At 39.5% G+C, this 25,178-nt stretch overlaps 1 protein-coding gene across 3 annotated transcripts in view; it reads right to left on the reverse strand.

Moving 5' to 3' along the window:
• GABRB1 (gamma-aminobutyric acid type A receptor subunit beta1) overlaps positions 1-24,793 on the reverse strand; it is a 395,676-nt gene extending 370,883 nt beyond the window's left edge. For 2 of the 3 annotated variants that reach the window (XM_059924117.1, XM_059924115.1), the window contains exons 1-3: positions 24,714-24,793; positions 24,460-24,551; positions 23,961-24,028 (exon numbers count right to left, since the gene is read on the reverse strand). In XM_059924117.1, coding sequence (XP_059780100.1) covers positions 23,961-24,028; positions 24,460-24,551; positions 24,714-24,793 — 240 coding nt within the window. Of the gene's footprint in view, positions 1-23,960; positions 24,029-24,432; positions 24,552-24,713 lie in introns of all 3 variants that reach the window. The other variant, XM_059924116.1, reaches the window with a different exon arrangement.
• Positions 24,794-25,178: the final 385 nt, after the last annotated feature.

A 25,178-nucleotide genomic window follows, 5' to 3' on the forward strand; every position in this document is an offset into this window, starting at 1 on the left:
GGGAATTTTGCTCAAGGGTCTCTTGATCTCTAGCTGGTAATTTTTCTGACTTGTGACAAACGGTATCTGTTTGGGTGCTAACAATGATTCCAGCTCTGCCACCTTGAGAATCTCACCTTCCACCCCACATCTCTGCCTCTGTGGGGTGTGTGTGTTGGGGGGGTGCTATATAACTTAAGATCAGCAAAAAAAAATAAGTTATTCCATTTTGGGAATGTAATTAGCATTCCAAACAATATTTAGACAAAGCGCATGCCTATGTAAATGGTGTCTGCTTGGTTATCACTTGAGCGCCTTCTACACCAAAACAGGTCATTAAAAGCCCACTACTGAACTCCTTCAATCTCAACTCAATAGATAACTGCATTACTGGAGAACATTTAATTCCAACCCATAATTAAGTTTGGCAGCCTGAAATTATTTGAGGTTAACCTTTCTTCCCTGAACATTTTGAAATTCTTCCAAAACGTCTCTGTTCCAGATTCTATGCTACATATTCATCTATATTACCTTTCTTCCCAGAAACAAATCACTTTGTTAAGCAGACACAGGAAGTATCAATGTCTCATTTCCCCTCGTTGATGGGTGGGAATGTTGGTTTGGAAGATGCACGTTTATGAAATTTAGAAACCAAATATATATGAGTTCATCTTACCTACCCCACCCTTCACTTCAGAAATGAGGAACCTAGAAGGTAGACCCTGTAACAATTCAGGGTCTGCAATTATGAATAAAGTATATTTCTTCTATTATAGTTACTGATTAAAAAAAACTTAAATCACCTTTTTATTACTATATACAACATGTGATATAAATTTTAGAAATTTCATCCATAAACTGTTAATGATACAAATGAAACTCCTCCTGAACTGCTTTTTAGACCTCAAACCTACCAGGCAGGCATTATCTATTGATTCTCATCAAGTCCTTCTGTCCAACACCCACTGCTATTCAAGAAGGTAAAGCAAACAACATTATGCCTAATCATTACATGAAAAAAGAAGTGCATCTGAGAGAGTTCAACTGCTTTTCTCAAGATCACGTGGTAAGGCACAGCCTCCAGACTCTGGTCAACTGCTCTTTCCTCTGAAGTACCTAGACTCTTACTTTCACACCTATGTTCCACAGGTCTCCCCTGCCTTGTCTTTTGAGTTTTCAAGATGTAGGACTGCCTGTAACTGTTACAGAGTATCATAACCAGTTCACTCAGGAGACATTTGTATGCATGTATGTCAGGACAAAAAATTGGTAAATGAAAGGTCAATTTTATTTTCTCCAAAATATGGAGGAAAGAATTTTTTATTATTTCAGTATCCTATTACCATAGGCCATGGGCTTGTTTTTCCATCAATCTTAGATTACTCTGCTAAAAGAATTATTAAGGGATAGAAAAAATATGTGAAATGTGATACTGGTACTCAGAATGTTTGGAGTTTAGGTAAGAGAGAAGACCAACACACATGAAACAATCAGTGAATAGTATGAGACTAAATTCCATAGAACTTCTGAGGGAAATTCACTTCAGGGCAGCCTTTTTGGTTGTGTTCTGACTCTAGGGCTGTGAGAGAGACGCTGTGAGGCTCAGCCCAGATCTCACATCCCTTTCAGGACTGAAACACTCATTCCTCCAGCTGCCAGACATGGCTGACGTCTCTCGGCTGAGCCTCTCTCCAGCAACATCCCAGCTGGAGACTGTCCCCACTCACGGTCAGTCACACCTCTTTCTCAGGGACAGCCCATATCGTATGGCTGGTTGATGTTGGAGTGAGTGGATGGGGGTGGGTTATGAAGACCCAGACCACATACCTCAATTCTAGATCATTCTGAAGGGTCATTCTAGCTCCCAAGTTCTCCTTGGGGTTAGTTATGCATTTGTAGCATCCACATCGTAATTCAACTTCACCAACGTTTCGCCTCTCCCTTTGATCAGTGAATACTGCTGCCCTCACTCCCCAACAGGAGTTGTTCCTGACAGCATTCTCTAATACATTCCTTTAAACAGACATTTCTATCTCTTTGTTTCAGAAAAACCCAACCTGCACCAGGGTCACATCCCACTCTTCCCTTTTTTCTCATTCCATATTCAAATTTCTTCTCTGATTTCCACTGGAGTTAACTGCACCCACTAAACTCACCTTGGTCCCAAATTTCTCTCTCCCCCTCCTCTTCTGCCTTCTCTGGACATCTCAATTCAGTCCACATATGGAAGTGTTCTGTCTAGCTTTCTCATTTACCTCCCTGGATTTATCTTAACATTATGAATCTTCCTGTCAACATGCCTATCCCCTAATGGATGACCCAAAATGTTTTATCCTAAACACTGCAAAATAGAGTCTGTCTTGCTAGGGGCCTCAATGCTCAGGAACAATGGTGGCACAGGGCAGCTGCTTTCTGTTTCCACCAGGATAGCTGGTTTCAATCACATGGTATTTAAGTTCACTGAATGCTTTGGAAGCTAATCCACAAAGGATAGATACGTTGACAGGAAGATTCATAATGCTACAATAAAGTCAGGGAGGAAAATGAAAGAACTGAGCAGAAAGTTAGAAAGCATGCTATACACAGAAGGATCAGCAGAGCCAAAAAGAGGCCAGGAACAGGGTATGTGTCTCTGATGAATTCAAAGCATTGGTTCAGAATGTTTAGGCTTCACCACCTCTGATACTTAAAAGGCCACAGCACAAACTGGGTCTTAAGGCACACTGTGGCAATAGAAGCTCTGTGCTTCTGAGACTGTATGCAAAACAGTTTTAAATTGGTGGTCCATATGGTTTTAATTAATTGCACATATGCTACAGGGTTTGAATTGCTAGATGGCCCCTCTCCCCACCCCTTCAGCCCCATATCTGAATAGGCACATCCATATCCACCCGTGAGTTTGCAGCCTCTGTGGGAGATCAGGTAGGAAATCGGGGAGGAAACAATGATCATGCCTTACTACCACAATCTTGTCTTTCTGCGCCCTCAGTTCAAGTCTTCCCATATTCTTTCCCCATAGTGGCATGGCCTCCATATTGTTTCTGTGAAAAGAAGGGACTCAGGTTTATTCAGCACCCACTAGATACCAGGTTTTCTGCTTCCTATATGGTGGTTTTAATGATATTTTGTATACAGCTAGATGTCAGCTGGCATCCTTTGAGACTGAAATAAATTAACCCAAGCCCTTTATCCTTGTACTATTAAAAGTCCAATGTTTTCACTGGGATTTTTGTACACGTCCAGATACATCTTCACAGTCACCTCTGGCTCAGATTTCCAGTTTCCTCTGAACTCTTATTATCATTCTGGTCTTAAGTATATGACTGTTTTCTTCCCTGTACTTCATGCTGACCCAGATGTGGAACTCAGCACCGCAAAACCCTCCAACAAAGTATTTCTATGAATAATAGACTTTTTAGAAAAAGTGGAGAAACAATCACATTTTCTATCACAATAATGAAAAATAACATAATATTGAATAACAAAATCTCTGTTTTTGAGTCCCTCAGCCACTCAAACACTGGGAATTATTGGCTGAGAACTTCAATGTTTTGTCTAGTTTTTCAGCATTTTTGGTTCCAGTGTTCCTCTTCATCCTGACCCTCCATTTTCTGTTCTGTCCTCAACTCTTCTTGTAGTATTTCTTACTCAGAGAATTTTAGCTCCTTTCCCCTTCTTAAATCTAGACATATATTATTTCCTAAAAGTCATTAACATTTCCCCTAAACAAAGAGCCAGTTATTCTGGGTCTCACCATTCAGCACCACAGAGTAATTGGTGGAGACTTTGAAATCCCAATCTTCTCTTTCTTCCCCTACTCCCCGCCATTCTCAGCAAGTGGAAAGGGCAGCCCAAAGACTTATTTCCTACCGACATAAACTATGCCTCCCTGCTTGAGAAAGAAGAAGTCCTGGTGAGTGTGAATGGCTTTTCTTTTTCTTACCCCAACATCAGAGACGAAGATATTAACAGAGAGAGCATTCACAAAGACAGAGCCACAATCCAGGGCAGGCCAAGTAACGACCCATCCCTTTTCCACCATGCTGCTTTTCCAGAACAGATGGTGGCCAGAGGAGTCTCTATTAACTATTAAATTAAGGAAACATGGGGGAAAAGAGGGTAGAAGGGAAGAAAAGATAGAAGCAGAAAGAGGAATTATTAATGATATTGAAATTGAGTTTGTCATGGAAGTGTTTATTTCTTTCCTGTATTGTGAGAAGCAAAGAATGTGAAGAGTCAGGAAGTAGAACGGCACATTGTTGTTAATTTGTTCCTGAAAGTAAAGGAGGCAATTTGGGGAAAAATAGTCTTTCTTGGGCTTCCCTGGGGCGCAGTGGTTAAGAATCCACCTGCCAATGCAGGGGACACGGGTTCGAGCCCTGGTCTGGGAAGACCCCACATGCCACGGAGCAACTAAGCCCGTGCGCCACAACTACTGAGCCTGCACTCTAGAGCCCGCGAGCCACAACTACTGAGGCCGCGTGCCACAACTACTGAAGCCTGCACGCCTAGAGCCTGTGCTCCGCAACAAGAGAAGTCACCACAATGAGAAGCCCGCACACTGCAACAGAGTAGCCCCCGCTCGCCGCAACTAGAGAAAGCCCGTGCACAGCAACGAAGACACAATTAATTAATTAATTAATTAATTAATTTTTAAAAAAATAGTCTTTCTCCCAGTGCTGAGTGTCTACCTATAGCAAGGCATTTCCAAAGAAACTGTCCAACAATGATGATAGGCACGTATCTCTAGACTCTTTTTGAATTTAAATTTCATCAAAATTATTCCTTGCTTCCCTGAACTGTTTGCATTGGCCTTTACTTTTCCCTTTGTATCTGGAACTTCCAAAACAAATAAACAAACAAACAAACAATTTCTTGGGGATTTCTAATCAGCGTCTCTTAAAAATACATATATTTACTGGCTGACATGAATCTCTCTTTTCTACTAACTCTCCAATAAAATCAGAAGTTAAAGGTTACAAAAAAAAAAAAAAGAAGTTAAAGGTTACAAAATAATGTACTGGTCTGGTAATTTTGATTATGAAAGACATTCTGAAATTGTATATATTCAGACCTCAGTAAAACCCTCAACACATGATGCCTGAAACTGTAACTTTTCCTAAAGCCCACTTTGTGCTGCCCCCATCCCCCTACGTCAAGAACTTAATATTACCCTTGAACTAAAAAGGGGAAAAGGGGAGGAGGGACAAATTAGGAGTTTGGGATTAATATATACACACTATTATATATAAAATACGTAACCAACAAGGACCTACTGTATAGCACAGGGAATTATATTCAATATCTTGTAATAAACTTAAAGAATATGAAAAAAATAGATATATATGTATGTGTAACTGAATCACTTTGCTGTACACCTGAAACTAACACAACATTGTAAATCAGCTATACTTCAATTTAAAAAACAGAATAATTAAATTTGAAAAAAAGAAGATAGAAAATATTTAAGCACTTAAAAGAAAAAGGTAATTAAGTTCTGGCTTGACCTGACCTGTGTGTGCCTGAACCTGTGTGGGACCCAATCTTCAGTGACAGCAAAGGCACAGTTAACTGTGTCCTTGCTCAACTCACCTCTTAGACATAAGAGCACAGGTTATTCTTTAGCTGTGAGGGATGAACAAATACAGCAAGATCTATATTGGTGATAAGAGCACTATGCCTTATATAATACAAAAAAAAAAAAAAAGTAAACCTGAAAGCCTGTAATGGCTTTAGCAGAATTTAAACAGCCTAACTTTGCATTTTTGAAATACAGAAAAACAGTTTATTTCAAGCAAGTTGTTTCTCCCTAAACTATGTTCCATGAATGTCTTCTACTTTATAAATATACTGTCCTTCAGCAGTAAATCCTTTGCTTTTTATTTCTGTAGAAGCAAGACAAGTGATTGTTATATTGCCATCATTTCAACCAAGCCAGAAGAAACAGAGATTTAAAATTTTTCTAATACGTGTCCTTAATTTTTTAAATAAAAGTATTTAAAATGTATATTTCTCCAGGAGACAGAAAAATGAAAAATCTCTCCTGTAAGCTATGCGGTAATAATAACTTGCTATTTTAACCTCAAGATGCCAGCTGCATTTCATAATGTAATTTCCCAGTTCTGAAAGGACAGTGATGAAATGATCTGACCTTTACATATTCCTGTTTGATTTCTCTCTCAGTGTTCAGTCAGAAAAATAAGAAGAGCTAAATATACCTGAGCCTTTTCTGTCTTTTCTACCCAGAAATGGGTTGTCTAATTAGCTTCCCTACTCTCCCCACCAAGAAACAATTGGCATGTTCCCCTTTTTGTGGTTGATCCCTGCCCCCATTGGAGAATTGTGAAGTGGAGGGCAATTCTTTCTTTCCACTGGCAGGAAATCTTGTAAATTGAAAAATAACAGATTTTAGATTTTCTGAGTCTTCATCTTGGACTCAAACAAACAAATCACCCCTGCAAGCAAACCTGACAGGAAAATTGCTGTGTTGCCTGTTTTATGGGCAATGACAAGAATGGCAATAGAGAGAGAAACAAGAACCTGGGCTCCCACCAACCAACCCTCTCCTTTGGTGAGAGTCATTTTTTTTAAGTCTTCCATCATGAGAAGATTAAGAGGTAAGGTTTTGTCCAGGGAAGTAATCCCGCTGAACTGGAGCAAGAATACCAACTAGCCAGCATGCTTATGCTTATTTTGAGGCCTGAAATTAAAAACTTGATTCTTTTAGGTGGGATGCTGCCTGATCCTTCACTTAGAGAAATAAAATACCTGTTTATTAACAGCATAATTCAGACCAGAGTGAACTCTGAAATGGAAAGAAATGACTGTTGGATAAAATGATAAGAGGAGTGTGATATTGTGATTTATAATAAGAAATCTATGTTTGGTCTTCCTGCTCCCTACCCACCTCAGCTTTTGGCAAACAGCTTGTAAAATTCCTTCAAATTTCTAAGGGCTGAGAGCAAGAAAGGTGTGTTTTGTTATGTTAATGAGGTGACGTTTGGAAAGCGCCAGAAGCGGGAGGTTAATTCAGAACAGCCAACTGAGTGATTAGAGGATTGCAACTACTAGCCCCGTCCCCTTACCTCCAGGGATAGACAGGGGCTGGAGATTGAGTTCAATCTACAATGGCCAATGATTTAATCAATCATGCCTATGTAATGAAGCTTCCATAAAGACCCAAAACGACAGGGGTTCAAAGCTGCCCAGTTGGTGAACACTTGGAAATTGAGGAGAGGAGTGGACCTGGAGAGGGCATGGAAACTGTGCCCTTTCCCCATACCTTGCCCCATGCATCTCTCCCATCTGGCTGTTCCTGAGTTATGTCATTTTATAATAAATGGTGCTCCTGTAAGTAAAATGTTTCTCTGAGTTCTGTGAGCTGCTCTAGCAAAAAATAATCAAACCCAACGTGGAGATTGTGGGAACCTCTGATTTATAGCCGGTTGGTCATAAGTACAGGTAACAACCTGTTCTTGCAACTGGCGTCTGAAGTGGGGGAGGGGACAGTCTTGTAGGACTGAACGCTTAACCTGTGGAATCCGATGCTATCCCTGGATAGATAGTGCCAGAACTGAGTTGTGCTGTAGGACACCCAGCTGGTGTCCAGAAAATTGCTTGTTGTATGTGGGGAGCCTCTCAGCGGCCCCCTCCCCGACACACACACACACACACAATGGAATTGGGTCCCAGGACCCAAAAGAGGGGGTTAGATGTCTGGCTCTTAAGTCAAATAGGCTTGAGCTCCAAACACAACCCTATCACAAATCAGCTTTCCTGGTCTCAGTTCTTTATCTGTGAAATGGGGATATTAAATATTCCTATCTCAGGTGGATCTTGTAAAAACTGATGTCAAGTATTTATTGTGGCACACAATACATGGTACATTTCATTATATTTTAATAACTATTTCTATTCTTGACATTAAGGGTTGTCTTTTTTCCTGTACTAAGTACAGAAGTATACACAGACTTGAATTGAATGCATTATATATATATTTTTTAATTAATTAATTAATTAATTAATTTTTGGCTGCATTGGGTCTTTGTTGCTACGCGTGGGCTTTCTCTAGTTGTGGTGAGCGGGGTCTACTCGTTGTTGCGGTGCGTGGGCTTCTCACTGCGGTGGCTTCTCTTGTCGCAGAGCACGGGCTCTAGGCATGCGGGTTTCAGTAGTTGTGGCACGGGGGCTCAGTTGCTCCATGGCATGTGGGATCTTCCCAGACCAGGGCTTGAACCTGTGTCCCCTGCATTGGCAGGTGGATTCTTAACCACCACGCCACAAGGGAAGTCCCTGAATGCATTATATTTAAATTCAATTCAACTTGATTTTACTCAACCTGTCCTGTGCAAAAGGCACTTTTCAGGCACAGTCTTCAGGAAGCTCTTGAACACCCTTGGCATTTGAGGATTTAACGTCTTCTGAATCTCCTCTTCATAACCACCATGAAGGTTAGTGACATGGCAACTTTTTCGGAGATATAAGTTTGAGTACTGTGCATTATAAGGTCAATAAGTTATTTGCTCCAGAAAGAGCCGTTGAATTAATGACTGTCCAGTCAAGTGCCCTGTCACTGCCTCTAAGTGTGTGGTTGTAGTCTTCTTCTTGAATTATACATACTCTAAAGGTGATCAAAATGTGAGGATTTTTGACGATCTTACAATAGATTGTTGGTAAACATCAAGTAAAAATCTTAGAAGTTCAAATTCCTCAACTGCGAAGGGTCTTAGAGAAGTGTTCTTTCTCTTGTCACCCTCTTGTCTTTGGATAGAAGAGCCATATAAGCCAATTAGGACAGATATAATTATCTTTTTTTATTCTGAAGCTTTCTAAGGACGGACACTTCCCAGATACTCTTCGTAGCTGCTTCCAGCATCTTCTCACTCATTACAGTCAAGATGTTCTTCCTTATGTCCAATCTAAACTTTGCTTCTTTCCTCAAGTTAGTTCTCTCAGAAGGGGCATAAAATCCATTCTCTCTTCCTATTTTCAATAAGTACCTAACACAGCGATTTAAGTAACATCTTGCATGCAAATAGGTCCAAGGTGATTTAAATAGGTGAATGGATCAAACATTTTTATAATCCTGAAGATATAAATCAAGCTACTCCTTTATCTTTACAAAGTTTAACTCTGGCCTAAATAATATTAATTGCTAATGCATTTCACCCTAGGACCTATTTTGCTAAGTATTAATAATGTTTCCTAACCTTTGAAACATATGTTTAAATGTTACCAGAAATAATGATGTTTTATGATCTAACTGATTTATGGCCTAACTACCACACATAGACGCTAAAGCCAATCTACCTGGGTGCAAATCAGCTCTATCACTTACTAGTTGTGTAACTTTGGGCAAGTTTCTTAACTTTTCTATGCCTCAGTTTCCTTAGCTGTAAAATAGAGATAATAATGATGCATACTTCATATGGCTGCATTATGAATTAAGTGGGTTAATATTTTTAAAGTACTTAGAATTGTACCTGCTTTGTAGAAGTACACAATAAGTATTATTATTATTACTATGACTCCAAGATGATTTTCTAGGCCTTACAACTCATCTCTGATTAGTCAGTAATCTTATCTCTACAAACTTCTTCGTACTATTTTCTCTGCCTGGCATATCCATCACTTCCTACCTAGATTATTCTCCTCTTGAACATCTCAGCTTCATTGTACTTTCTCTGTCATGTTATGAGTTGAGATCTCATTTTTAGGGCCCTTTTTTTAGTGTTACTTGTGGTCAATTATGACCTCATGAAAATAGTTATCTTTTAATAACGTAGCTTCTCAATGAGAGTCTTGGCTGTTCCTTGAAGGAATAAAGTAAATTCTACAATATTTAATAATGCTTCCCAATTCCTAACAAGTCCCTTTGCTCTCATAAAACTATTGGTAAGTAAAGGTGAGCTCGTAGGTGATGTTTTTATTTGTTTGATTATCTCAAACTTTAATATAAAAATTCTTGTTAGGTTATCTCATCCACTCTACCTAATTCCATTGTTGATATTCATATAAAGCACTCATAACAGTGCCTGGTACACAGTGTGTGCTCAATAAAGAATAAGAAGAAGAAAGAGGAGGAGAAGGAGGAGGAAAAGAAGATTAAAAAGAAGAAGCAGGTTATAAATAACTTATATTTTCCCCAATCAGACAACACATTATCTCATTAAGCCTTCAATGACCTAAGAAGAAAATATAATTTATTCCCATTTTAAAGATGAAGAAATTCAGACTTTAAATGGCATAGGATGATCATAAATCCTGACTTTCCCAGGACAGTGTTGGTTTACATTTCTTGACCCTGGTAATATTAATAGTGTTCCCTTTCATTCTCAAAAGTTCATGTTTGGACCATAAATTATATGATTACTCTAAAGTTAACTAATGCCAAGGTAACAGGACCTGTAAGTGGAGGGGTTATAATCAAAACTAGAAGTCAACTCCAGAGCCCTAATCCCTTGGCTAAGCCCATGGAAAACCACGTATCCCATTTCTTTCACATACCAGGGAGTAGCACAAAATGTGAAATTTAGAGAGGTATTGGGGACCATACACAGATTGAAACTTTAAAGTTTGAGAGATCTCAGAGTGACACCCAAGAGAAAATAATCAGGAGGAAAGGTGTGGGAAACTCTTTCCATTTTTTTCTATCAGATGTCACAGAAGAGTTTCACGATTAGAAGTAGTACTGTGTTAAAAAAAAAAAAAAAAGAAGAAGAAGAAGTAGTACTGTGAATTTCAACTGCCTGATGAAAATCCCAGTATTGAACAAAAATATTATCATATTTGATTATGCAAGATGTGAATTCATGTTATTCCTGATGTCCTGGCATTAAAGAGGGAGAAATTCATTACAAGCCTGGGAGATAATAGTAAAATAATTTTAAAAATAGCAGCATTTAACATTCATATAGTAGTTTACAGTTTATACATCACATGTACAGACCGTATATTTGACTATGATTTATCTCTTTTGATTCTCACTGCTCCCTGAAATAAGTAGAGCAGAAATTATTACTTCCATTTTACATGGAACTGAGAATCAAAGGCATTAAGTAAGTCACGAGATTCATACTTGAGAGTATAAATTAGGATACAACATCATCCTGACATTTTAAAGTGATTTAAAATTATTCAAATATAACTCAACAGAAGAACATTCAAGGGGAATGTACTTAAGGAGAAAAACCAAAATTATATACACCAGATGGGGAGTGTCTGGACTTAAAAAATTGCCAGTGTGCTTCCCACTAGACACTGATTTTATTTTTTATTTTTTTAAATTAATTTTTATTGGAGTATAGTTGCTTTACAATGTTGTGTTAGTTTCTACTGTACAGCAAAATGAATCAGCTATGCATATACATATATCCCCTCTTTTTTGGACTTCCTTCCCATTTAGGTCACCACAGAGCATTAAGTAGAATTCCCTGTGCTATACAGTGTATTCTCATTAGTTATCTATTTTATACATAGTATCAATAGTGTATATGTGTCAATCCCAATCTCCCAATTCCTCCCACCCCCACCCCCTTTCCCCCTTGGTATCCATACATTTGTTCTCTACCAGACACTGATTTTAACTATAAGATTCATCAGGTTATTCAAACTACAAGATGTTATTGCCACCTGGCCCAGTCAGCATGGACACTATGCCTCCAGAGAATGGAGGTGAATTTGTTGGTTTCACATTTTAGGCTACAAAATATTGGGTATCACTGTCAGATCAAGCAAAATGCTTTTCGAGTGCAAAGGATCAGTGTGGACAGCACAAATGCTGTCTCAGCACATCTCAACCATTGTTTTGAGCTGTTTCATATTGGCTCCTGAAATCAGGAAACTGCTGATTCTGGGGAAAGTATGAAATAAATCCTGTTTCCTCCCTTTCCTCCTATCCTTTTCTAGTCTCTGTCTCTCTCTTTTTTTTTAACTGCACAAGATGTATTTATTATTATTTTTTTTTTTTTTGAGTCTCTGTCTCTTAAGCAAACCTGTTCTCTCATTCAACCATTCATTCACACACTGGTATAAATGCAAGAAATAAAGACTAGCATTATTAGTGCCTCTCTCAGGTGTTATTTGCATTTCAGCAGGAATCGAAGCAGAAGATATCAAAATCTGATGATTGCAGGACTTCCCTGGAGGTGCAGTGGTTAAGAAACCACCTGCCAATGCAGGGGAAATGGGTTCGATCCCTGGTCCGGGAAGATCCCACATGCCGTGGATCAACTAAGCCCATGCGCCACAACTACTGAGCCTGAGCTCGAGACCCCTCGAGCTGCAACTATTGAGCCCACACGTTGCAACTACTGAAGCCCACACGCCTAGAGCCCGTGCTCCACAAGAGAAGCCACCATACCGCAACGGAGACTAGCGCCCACTCGCCGCAACTAGAGAAAGCCCGCACACAGCAACGAAGACCCAAAGCAGCCAAAAAAAAAAAAAAAAAAAAAAGATCTGATGATGGCATTTCAAGCAGGTAGCTTCTGAAATCACCTTCTGTAGGTGCTCCCTGCCTACAGTACTGAAAGGGTCCCACATTCCCACTCAAAAACAAACCTCCACTCAGTGAGATTGAATAGTATTGAAAAAGAATAACGGCATTTGTTTTGTTTGAGTTTGGGCTCATATATCTTTGCCCATTTTGCAGAACCAAAAGTGCAAATCCTTTAAAATGTGCGAAAGCTGAATGGTAACTAGGCAAAAACATAATTCACCAAGATATGTTTATGTCCGATGACTGTGATTTTGAACACAGTAGGGCATAGGTCATCTGTAATCTGTCATATGTCATCCTGAAAGTCATTCCCTTCCACAATTGCAGAAAACCAGGTTATAAAATCCCCTTCACACTTCATGACAACACGGCTTGCGGAAGTGTCTCCCAAAATGGGGTTGACATAGATGTAGGAGATAGGCACCAATAACCCACCAAAAACTGGATACGACTTTTCAGTTATGTGAGTACCTTCCACTCCAAATTTTTCATCTCGTCTTCGTCCTCCCATTTCCAACTTCACAACTTCTAAAAATCAGTTCCTGCCACATTTAGCCAAAAGTTTGCAACTGACTAACATTAACCTTCATACTGAATCTTCTTCGTCTCTTCTCATCAGCCTCAATTCCACAGTCGGTTTGAACCGGGATTTCTGCGCTCTAGGTTGTTCCTTCGGGATGTGCTGAATTGTGTGTGTGTGTTTGTGTGTTGGGAGTGGGGGCTAACAGAGAGGTGGTGATGTCAGTGGAAAGAATCTCTTATCTCCATTTAATGTGGTAGTTGATTTAACACATTTACTGGTTATGACAAATTACTGTGTGAGTGTGGAAGTTTCAGACAAAAGTTGATGTTTCAAAGCAAACATCCACGTTTGGCTAAGGATACAGTTACAGCAGAAATGACTAGATAGATGTAGATAGATATAATAGATATTATATACATATATAGTAAATATATATATTTCTGGATTAGATATATTATTTACTTTATATTTTCAAATTTGATAAATTTCCTTGGTTGTCTTTTAAAAATCTAACTTACCTCATTCAAAATCACTCCAAATGGCTGAGGCCTTTTCATATGCTTCCTTTATGTTTGATTTTCCCTCTTTTTAAATGCCATTCACTTTGTAGTCAGCACTCCAGGTATTCTTTAGTAATTTCTTAAATGTTTCCAGAAATATTGAAAGTCCAGGTACCAGCATACAGATGACATTTTGAAAAATGAAAATAATTCACTAATTTTTAAAGGTGATGAAAGTTATGTGTGTATACATATATATGCATATATATATGTATATATGTACGTTGATATTTGTCATGAAGTGATTTTGTGTCTGTAAAACTGGCTGTGCCATGTGATAAAGTTGTTTCTATGGAAACGGCTCATGATTCATGATCAACATAAAAGAAAATTACATATGAAGGTATAAGGTAGACCTGACAGAGAAACTATTAATTTCTGAATTAGAAAATTTAAATGCCATTATTACTAACACTTTTTACGGCTAGAAAAATACTTTTATAATCCTAATAAATGTTATTAAGTCCCTATAATGTGCTAGGAGCTACATAGAGAGCATAAAGAATATAATCCTAAACTTCCTGTAGCTTACATGGTGTTGGCGGTGAGGGGGTGGAAGACAAGGTTAGTAGAAACCTTATACGAACTGAAAGAAGATCATTATGTTATATTGGGTCTTTTGTCTTTTCAGAGTCTTGATTTGTTTATATGCCCTACACATTCTTCCTCCAGCAGATTCCTCTTCCATGTGACTACAGCAAAGCTCTATAGAAGAAAGATGACTTCCTGTGGGTGTTGAAGTAGATCTAGATGCATCTGGGTGGGAAAGACATTGCAGGTGGGAGGAGGGAGAAATGACGGGCTTTGACATGAGAAAATGTTCTAGGCACAGGTAGGATTTCAAATAAATGTCATTGAACTCTCTCTATGGAAACCACAAAGCAGTTTCTCTTGACTAGAGAATTGTATATCATTGTCTTGAAAATAATAGATCAGAAGAAAAAAACCTCCCCATGAGTCACAAAGGGTTAGAGTAGGCAGGGACCCTGAGTTTTCAACAAATCTGTTCCCCCGCCTTCAGGAAGGATCCCAAATAAACCTTCTCATTCAAACAGGATTCGCTCCTAGCAACTTCCCTGATTAATCCATTCAGCAACCAGAAAGAGACATCTGGCCTCTAACTTTCCTGCTGCATCCAGAGGACCTTAACCCATACTCTTTTTCTGCTGTGGTAGGGACTGCTAACAGCTACCTTCTGTTTGAACCCTCTTTTGTTTGAATCTATTTCTCTAGCTGCTTCTCTGCCTTCTTTCCCTAAACTTGATGACACACTCTATGAATATGCCTTTGCTAAAATAGGTATCCACTTCCCCGGAGACCATCTGTGGGGATAGGGCTCTGTTGAAATCTTGTTTAAAATCATCCCCACCAAGCCATTCAAATGTTTCAGCTCTTCTGCAAAGCTCCTGGGAGTCACTTTTGAATTTCCTGGCAGCTAAGCTTCATTTCTGTTGGTCCCACTTGTGCTGTCTATTATACCCCGTCTCATTTCATTGCCAAATACACTTTCTACAAGAACTCACACTGCTTTCATGTGATTTCCCATGGAAACACAGTGTTGCAGAAGGACTCTGAATCATTTTAGGGATGTGATGGAGAAGAGAGCAGATGCTGTGTAAGTGGGTTCCACACACATCTTTTTTTCCCATCTATATGGTTTTATAAAAGCAACTGAAACAGTGTACAAAAGTCACTTCTCTGGGTGAATTTGAAAAGTAGGTTCTCAATCTTATCAGGGTCTAGGTCCTCCTAGATAAAGAACAACGTTGCTACAGATTAAAGTTGACTGCACTTCAGTCTCTGTCTTTGGTCAGCACCCTTTCTCCATATCTCTAACTGGTTCATTTCAGCCACCACATTTATGCACCCAGGATTTCTCCCTGTAGAACCTGCTTTATATGTGAACAGAACTAGAAGGGTCACCAAGAAATTAGTCTTTTTCAGGATAGGTCCAACCTCCAATATTCTACCTCAGTGTTCCCACAAGTACCTTGCAACAACATGCTCTGACTTTTTTTTTTTTAATTCTGAAAACATATCTACTTCAATGGTGAACAAGATGGTTGGTGCTTCTTTTCCTGTTTCCCTCCCTGGGCAGATGGTGCCATATGTGCCCATCACTCAGTATGGAACCCATAGGGCATCCTAGGCTCACTGCCTCTCTAACTTCCAACATCTAACCAGTCATGAAATCCCTCTGATTTGCCTCTGTTTGAATTTCTCTTTTTTCCCCTCTTCTTTTCTATTCTGAAGGCCACTGTTCTCCTTGAGGCATTTATCATCTCTCATCTGGACTCCGAAATACCCTCTAATGCTTCTTAACTAGGAATGTTGGCCCCAGTTTTAGCCTTCTCTACTTCATCTTCCACGCAGCTATCAGAATGATCTATCTGAAACGCAAAACGTAGCACCTGTTAAAACCTGTAGCAGGATTCCTGTATTTCAGGATTAGGATTCATTTCCTTAGCATACACATTCCAGCATCATTTCTTCTTTCTGTCTCTCTGTCTCTGTTTCTGTCTCTGGCTGTGTGTGTGTGCGTGTGTGTGTGTGTGTGTGTGTGTGTGTCTTTTTAAAGTGAAAATTTTAAATATTTAAGATTTTTAAAAAAACAGTTTGGGCTTCCCTGGTGGCGCAGTGGTTGAGAGTCTGCCTGCCGATGCAAGGAACACGGGTTCGAGCCCTGGTCTGGGAGGATCCCACATGCCGCGGAGCAAATGGGCCTGTGAGCCACAACTGCTGAGCCTGCGCGTCTGGAGCCTGTGCTCCGCAACAAGAGAGACCGCGATGGTGAGAGGCCCGCGCACTGCGATGAGGAGTGGCCCCCACTTGCCACAACTGGAGGAGGCCCTTGTGCAGAAGCGAAGACCCAACACAGCCATAAATAAATAAATAAATAAAAATTAAAAATAATCAGGTACTTATTAAAAAAAAAAATCAAACAATTCAGAAGGGCATATTAAGAACAGTTAAGTATCCCTCCAAGTCATACTCTTAGTCCTGGTTCCACTTCCAAGACACAACCACTGTTACTCATTTCTTGTACATTCTTACAGAAGTGGTCAGCACATATACAAAAAAATATGTATGTTTCTAGAAAGGCTTCTTTTTAGACAAGTGAGAACATTCAATAACACTGTCCTACATCTTGCTGTTAACATCCTGTCTTATTTCTTGACAATCTTCCCTGTGCCCTTTAAGTTCTCGCAGTAGTGAACGGCTTATAATTCCCAGAACACTCCATACTGTTTTCAGGCATACTTGCCAATGCTGATGCCTTTCCTTTTGCTTGGAAGGTTCTTCTTCTCATTTGCAACCTACACATGGTGCTCACTACTATTCCTCTTTAGGAATTAACCTTTCACCATGCCTTAGAAACTGCTCCTCTATGCTCCCATAGGACGCTGGACATATATGTCTCTATCAGAGCCACTACCACATTGTTTTAAATAACTTGGTTTCTGCATTCTCCTCTACGCTGTAAAATATTGGGCCGGCCAAAAAGTTCGTTCGGGTGTTCCCATCACGTCTTACACAAAAACCCTAACGAACTTTTTGGCCAACCCAATATTTGAAGGTATGAAACATGTCTTGGTCATTTTTCCATCCCTAGCACCCAGTTCAGGGCACGATAAAAGACTAAGTGTTCAGTAAGTACATGTTGAACCAAAACATCCCATGACCAAGGTAACTATGGATGTTTCAAAAATCTTCCAAAAGGGAAAAAAAAAATCTTTACTTCAAGAATAGAGATTTTAAATATTTTTTTAAAAAAGACTATAAACCCCACAAGGATAGACCCCCCCTCTGCTTTATTCACTAGAGTGGTTGAATGCTTCTGGGAAAATGCCTTTAATCTTAAATATACAATACTATGACAGTTTTATTGGGGCTGTAAGAGGGAAAACACATTAGGCACTTAATGGAGGGGTAGAAGAAAAAAAACTATTAGTGGAAAAACAATGAGGACTATGAAGAGTCTAAGAAGGGGATACTGGGCTCACTAAAGAAAACCCATTGATCTTTCATTCTTCTTCTGACCAGCCTTTTTTCCTAAGTTATCACCAGTAATAGGAATTAATTTTAAACCATTTCTTGAGCATTTCTGTCAAGGGCTAAGTAATAGATTGTTATGTGCTACTGACTATAGCTTCCTTCAACAATCATCAGTCAAGAGACTTCATGGAATGCATGATCTTCTGAAAACAGAAGTATTCTAAAATGCAGAAACTCAATCCTGGTATTACAAAAAATAGGATTCACTCCGCTGAAAAAGCTCACGGGGAAACTGTATTAACATTTAATCAACAGCAAGCATATACCATTCATCTTCCTACTATCCTTAAGTGTGATAATGTCATTTGAGTTATTGAAATTCAAATCATTTGGAAATATTTAATAACATTTTTTTTCTTTTGTCATATTTTACCTTCCCTAATAATGCAAGATTTGATTCATGTGTATTTTGAGGGTGCTATCAAGACTTTGCCATGATAAAAAGCACCAAACATTTACAGAATTGATACTAAGTGATGGTCAGTGGAGATGAACACTGTGGCTTCACCCCTTGCTCCCAGACCACCTGATGGAAAGATTTTAGGTGGGCTGGGCAAATCTTTGGGATACCCAGATCTTGGAAAATAAAGGTTTCCTTCTGTTTCACATTACGTGTTGAAACATTTATTAGTTTGGCAATAGTTGAGCAATGTTCCCTGTTTGAATATGATGGACAGTACCAGATGGAAATACTTCAAATATGGTCCTGGCTCCAACGCTTAATACGATATAAACCAGGCATCATTCAAGTCTCATTTTAAAGACCATGGATTCAACATTTCTTGTTGCTGTCTTTGGGAATGTGTTTAGGGAAAAAATGGATGATAATGCTATGACCAATTAAAATGGTAATCCAAGGGGCCCCAGATTGCACACAATCATTACCGCAACGTTCCCAGGAGATTACCGGAGTTCGCACTCAGTTGGAATTTAATAAATGCTTGTTGACTGACACATCTAAAAGGAGAACAAAATGGAATAAGATGGAATCTAACAGGAGAATACGATGAAGAGGAAGAATCTTGATTTTAACAGAGTCTAAAATCTTTAATAGCCTAAGTTTATATGGTAGATATTTGAACTGGAAAGAGGTTTAGCAATTGCATCAATTACCTTCATTTTACAGAGGAGAACTCTGAGGCCTGGAGAAGTCAAGTGACTCGCTTAAGGTCTCAAAGCTAAATGCCAGGAATATTTTTTTACTTGCCTCATAGATAGGAGCCAGACTCTTGCAGGCAGCCTGCCTGGGTTCAAATCCTTCTTCTGCCCATTACTAGATCTGTAACTTCTGAGCAAGTTATTTAATCTCTCTCAACATGTTTCCCCCTCTCTCCACCTCAGTTTCTCCATCTGTAATGGGGGATGATAATTCTATAGCCTTAAATGAGCTACTAATATAAAGCATTTGATAGCCATACCTTATACATAGGATGTGTTCAATAAATGTTACTGTTTTCATTATAGTACACACCTAGTCTGGTCACATAATCCTAAGAACACAGTCCTTCAAATGTGATTGCAAACTTTAAAAAACCTGGATAGGCTTGCTTTGATGTGGCTTAGAGTATAAAAAGATCTTTCTGTTATCTCCAAACAGAAAGGCAAAGGGAAGTTTTTCCTCTCTTAGCTTCTCCAGATGGTACAATATTGTAACACATCACCTAAAAGTGAGACCTGGTTGATTACTCATATAAGAGAAAAACGTATTTATATCTTTAACTGCTGATATCTGTTCATGCCTTTAAATGGTACTGACCTATTTGCTCTATTTGCAAAGGAATTCTGTTATAACCTCAGAGAATTTACTGACAGCAGCAAGAGTATGTTTAGGCTCTTTTACAAAGCTATTGCAAGCTCCTAGTGGGGTGAAACCCAGTTTGCAATGTTCATTATTGTGAAGAAGAAGAGTCATTGTAAAGCAGCAGGATAGTGTTGTCTGAATTACTGGGCTTGGCAACATTTTCATAGCCATCATTAAAGGCTGGTGGACTCATAAGTATTGACACAGGAGGACTGCTTATTAGTTTAAGTCAAGCCCTATCAGCCTTATCATCAACTGTTACACTCAATTTTCCCTTTTGAGCACAGCTACCTGTTTAACTACCTGGAAATTAACTTGAAACTTAATTTGAAACCTTGGAAAAATATCATCCTTAGAGAAATTTAAGAGAAAAAAAGGTTCATTTCTTAATAATGCTAGCCCTTAGAATAATGTACTACAATCTTGCTTCTCAAAGTGCTGCCCATATACCAGCAATCGGCATCACCTGGGAGTTGTTAAAAATGTAGGCTATCAGACCCCATCCCAGACCTCTGAATAAAAAACTGCATTTTAACATTTTGAGATCCCAGAGTGATTCAGATACACATTAAAGAATGGGAAACACTGGCTTAGAGAAAGTGGTGACAGGTGGTTATTGTTTGGTGTCACCAAGAGGATGGTAATTAGACATAACTGAAGCATATACCAGAAACCTCTGGAATCAAATATTAAAATAACAGTGGGATTTAACAATAGTGGACATTTCGTAAATAAAATTTCTTTTTCTTTTGGGCATTATTTAGAAAATTGGCTCATTTTAATTTTTATTTTTTTGGGGGGGCGGGTGTTTTTATTGTTAATTTTAATGCCTATAAGAGCATTCACTATGGCATCCATGCATGCATAAAGGAAGGAAACAATGAATACACAGTAGCTATCCATTCCTGGGAACAGCTTGGGTTGAGACCTCCTTTGAGTTAGGAATCAATAGATGTCAAGTTTTCTGGGGGTGGCCACTCAGACCATCACGTCTTTAGATCAGAGACAGAGAGCTCTGCGGCTGGAACTCCTCCTTGATGATCAGGAGCTGCCTCTTTAATAAGAAGGAACGGCTAGTCATTGGAATCTGAAATACAAGGGTTCAACCTTTTGTTTGCAGGTAGTTAATATCTTGTTCCCCCAATCTACTACTCTGAGAGAAGACTTACTTACTATTATCTGTGTTTTATTGGGCTTATATTAGCAGGTGTTAGTGGTTATTTTAAGGCAATTTCTGGGGGCTACTGTCTCCTTTTGTTCCAACTGCCTCCTATTCCTCTTCAGTCATCCGTGTGTGTGTGTGTGTGTGTGCGCGCGCGCGTGTGTGTGTAGGTATACAGCTTGGCAGAAATTGTTAAGAGAGAAGGTTCGAGGAATTTAATTTAAAATATATGGAAATCATACTAGTTTTTTTAAGATGACTGTTTAGAAGATAATAGTATGTAGTCACTATCATAGGCACAATACATCCCATGATGCCAAAAGAAAAATCCTTCCTAATTTAATGAACAATATTATTGCCTGAAAAGAAAACTCTTGCTCTCAAATATGGTTTTTTTCCCTGCGTCAGAATTATTCTTCAGCAGTTTTCCATTCACTGCTCAAAACCAACAATTATTGATTATAGAGATTCTTGACTATAAAAGCTCTCTCTCTCTGTCAAATTTGGGAAAAATATTTTAAATCCTGAAGGACGTGAATCAGAAAATACTCTTGATGTGATGTTAGTCTTTAATAAAACAGACAATGTTAGAAACCAATCTGGAATTACATTTCACTTAGCGTAGCATAGGAAAAGAACAAAAATTAACAGAATCTAGTTTTCAAACCCATTAATGTAATGTACAATTATGTGATTTTCCCAGATGTGGAAATGGGTGGATAATAATGGTAATGAATAAAAATATAAAAATGAGCATTGTTTTAGCAATGGATTTTAATCTGAATTTTCTTTAAAACTATTTTTATTATATTTGATGTCCATTTTTATTTGTTGTTAATTTTGTTGAAAATTTCCTATTAAATAATCTCAGAAGTTACTGCCTATCAGGGTTCTGAAACATGCTTAATATAAAAGCAATAAGTCTTATTTCCCATTGACATTTCAACCCTACTTTATGATCTAAAAATCAAAGCATATCATAGACAGTGCTCTTAACCAGGGCTAACTATCCAGATTTTGCTTATATAGAACCCTCGATCCTAAAATTCCTCTTTGTTTCCAATTTTTTTGGAGTTATTTCCAATCTATGTATTCCCATGCTTTGTTATAGATGATAGAAGAAAAAGTAAACCGTGGGTCTTGTTGGTAGATTTCATTAAAAAGAGAAGCAAGGAAGAATAAGTAAATCAAGGTTTATTATTTTTCTATGGACAGCGGTTTCTATTTTCCCACCATGTCTCTAACACTATTGTGGAAAGGTAATGGGTAATTTAGTAGAATATATTTTTTAAAGGTTTATCTGTTGGGTGAATATTTTAAAAATCAAGTACATATACACACAGTACGGTGAGTAAATAGATTATATTATTCCATCATTAAGAGCTATTTCCAGTGGTACAGCAATTAAATTAATTATTTTTTTTCTGAGCTTCTGTATGAATTCAGTTGAACAACTGATTATACAGAGCTTTTTTGTTATGGTGGTTGTTTTGGTTAAACAGCAACTTCCCTATTCGATTCAGTTTTGGTTTTGTCTTTGGTTTTAAACTGAAAAGTTGTTTGTAAATATAGTCAACAGAATTATACATTTTAAAAATTCTGAAAAGCATAGTACTCTAAAAAGCAGACCACTGGCAAAGGCACTGTTTGCCTTTTGAGTTTTCTGAATCTTCTCCTATTTTATAAATTATCTGTGTGGGTACTTACCAGGTGCCAAAATAAATGACTGAAAAGGAAATTATTATCATCATTTATCTACATGATACAAACAACTTAAACTAATTCACTGCCTAATTTATCCAGTCGCAATGGCATGGATTGGGTATGATTTGTATATGTGCCCATGTTATTACATTCCCCAGTGTTTGTCAATAGTTCATCTTGGGTGCTTTGTGGTAGTGACATGTATGCGAGAGAATATTATAAATGAGTCTATTAAAAATCTTTTCCAAGTCAGAGAATATTCATTGTGCATTGATATTTCAAAATTGTTTTTCTAATACTACCATCGGAGATATTAATTTAAAATAATATTTAAAATAAGCTATTTAAAGCAGGGGAAGGTACAACTTTAAAATACAGAAATTTAATAGTCACACTTTTTATTCTAATCCTACTCAATATATTTTAAATATATGTATTTCTTCCCTGACATATCTAAAAAAAAAGAAAGAAAAATTCTTAAGCCTTAGCGTGTTAAAACAAAATGACTCACTAATAATGAAATGAAATGACAATTCAATAGCCTCTACAAATATAGAGTGATAAAACCCCCAAAGGCTTTAGTCTTTAAATTATTCAGGCTGTCTAAATTTCTGCTGCCACAATATTTTTTTTCGCAAGTGGAATAAAAATGGCATTTTGCTCAGGTAGATCTACCTGTTCCCTGGGTGGCTGGTTCTAGAAAAGCAACAGGCTTTCCCCCCTGCCTTACAAGAAGCAACAGTTAGAAACTCTAACTAGAAGACTGCTACCCCACAGTGGTTGGAAAGCGCCAATAAAGAAAGTGACAGCTATGATTTCAATCCATTTGGGATCAGGTTCAGAAAGGCAGGAGGAAAAATGAAATAAAAGAATGAAATGAAAAAGAAATCTTTGCAATGAAAAGATTGCGCTATGCTCCCTAGGTTACTATCGCCCTCTCCTCCCCCCTCCCTTTTCTACTGTCTCTTTGATCATCAGGCTTTTTCGGCATGCTTGGGTTTATAAGGCAAAGCAAAGCAATAACTCCAGCCATTCGGTTTGAACTTAAACTCGCAAGATGCAGCAAGACAAATTCATCAACCCTCACGTGGGAACAATACAAGCCTCTCCCCAGAATTTGGCGTGAGCACTTTGACACCGTTGTCTCAGCCTGTTGCTCCTGCCACTCGGTGTGCTAGAGCCTGGAAAGAGGGAGGGAACGCTATGAAACCTCATCTGTGTGCTTGGGTGCTTTATGGCGGGCCGTGGGTGGGTCCGGCTCACCGGCTGCCGGGACCATGCCTGCGGAGTAGGCGGCCGCGGACCACCGTGCGGGGACCCTCTGGTGCAGGCCGCCCGGCCGCCGGCAGGTGGTGCCCTACGCCTCTCAACACCGAAGGAAACCCAGCGAAAGTACCGCTGACTCCGCCCCACCGGCTCTGCCGGCGCCACAGTCACCGTCCTTCCCCAAATAGTGCGGAGCACGTTTCGTCCGGAACACCGCAGTAGCCCGTGTGTGTGTCGAAAATACAAACCAGGGCCGGCAGGGTGTGTGTGTGCCAGAGTGGGGAGCGCGCGCGGAGCGGGATCCATGGGCCGGGGCGAGGTGACCGCCAACGAAACGCAGAGGGCACGGGGACCGGTCCGTTTCGCATCTGCGTAAGCCCGGCTGCCGGGCCAGTCGCGAGGCCACTCACCATGTTCACTTCGGAGACCATGTCTATGCTGGCGACATCGATCCTCATCCCGACGTCCACGGGGGGCCCTACCGGGGAGGTGGGACACATTATGGGCATAATCTCAGAGTGGCCGCAGGCTGGGGAGGGTCGGGGGCTTCCCTGCGCTTACTACATTCTGAATGGGCTCCCGCTACCCACAGCCCTCCACCCCCTTGCCGGGGACAGCCTGGGAAAACAGGTATGGGCACACGAGTGATGCAGTGACTATGCAGAGGGTGTGTCGGGCCGGGGGAAGGTCGGCTCTGCCTGGGGTTCATCCACCTGCGACTGGGGCTCCGGCGTGGTGTGTGTGTGTGTGTGTGTGTGTGTGTGTGTGGCCAGAGCGTAGAGCGTAGGGCACGCTTACCAAAAGGACATGCTGCTTCTTTTTTTTTTTTTTTTTTTTTTGACATTTGTCTTTGACAAGAAAGGAGAACTAGATATGGGTTACAGGTTGAAAAAAAAGATGAAGCATTACCTCCAAAGTCCGGCCGCAAGCGAATGTCATATCCTTTGAGCAATCTATCCACTGTCTCTTTCACGTATGACATGTTGCTGGGCTCATTGGCGCTGAAGGGAAGAAGTAGGGACCGGATTCAGAATGAGCACAAACTGCGAGCAGACATAAAAATAGACAGGCACACCTACCCCCCAGATAACGAGCTACATGATCCAGCAAGCATGTAAAAAGAAAAACACCAAGAAAAAAGACATTCAACAACCGCAGCTCACCTGTGTGCACAACAGACCATGGCAATCATCACAGGGAAAGAGAGAAGCCCCAAACTCTCTCGATTTTGTACTGTCCACATTACTAACTCTGATTAAAGAATTGTCTTTTCTGCGAAGATTCAAGGAATGCAACTTAGTCGGCGGCAGGGCAGTAATTCCCGAATGGACCTGCGCATGCGCAGAGGGTGCTCACTACCAAAAGACACCTTGTGCCTTGCAAACAATATTCCTAGTGGAACAGGCAACAGATTTCAATCCCTTTAAAGTTCCTGTTTGTGGTGCTCCGCGTCCTCCGTGTAGTAAAAGATACCCTGCTGTTTCCTTGCTCCTGCATGTGTATACGGATCTTTCTCTGTGCACTGGAGGTTGCTATGCTCATTTCCTTTCTGCCTTCAACCTAATTTTTTTACTCAGTTCCCAGGGATATGGCTTAGGCTGCCTGTGATTGGCATATTTCGTTGACAG

This window comes from Balaenoptera ricei, chromosome 5 (genome assembly GCF_028023285.1).
Source record: "Balaenoptera ricei isolate mBalRic1 chromosome 5, mBalRic1.hap2, whole genome shotgun sequence".
NCBI classification, from domain to species: Eukaryota; Metazoa; Chordata; class Mammalia; order Artiodactyla; family Balaenopteridae; genus Balaenoptera; species Balaenoptera ricei.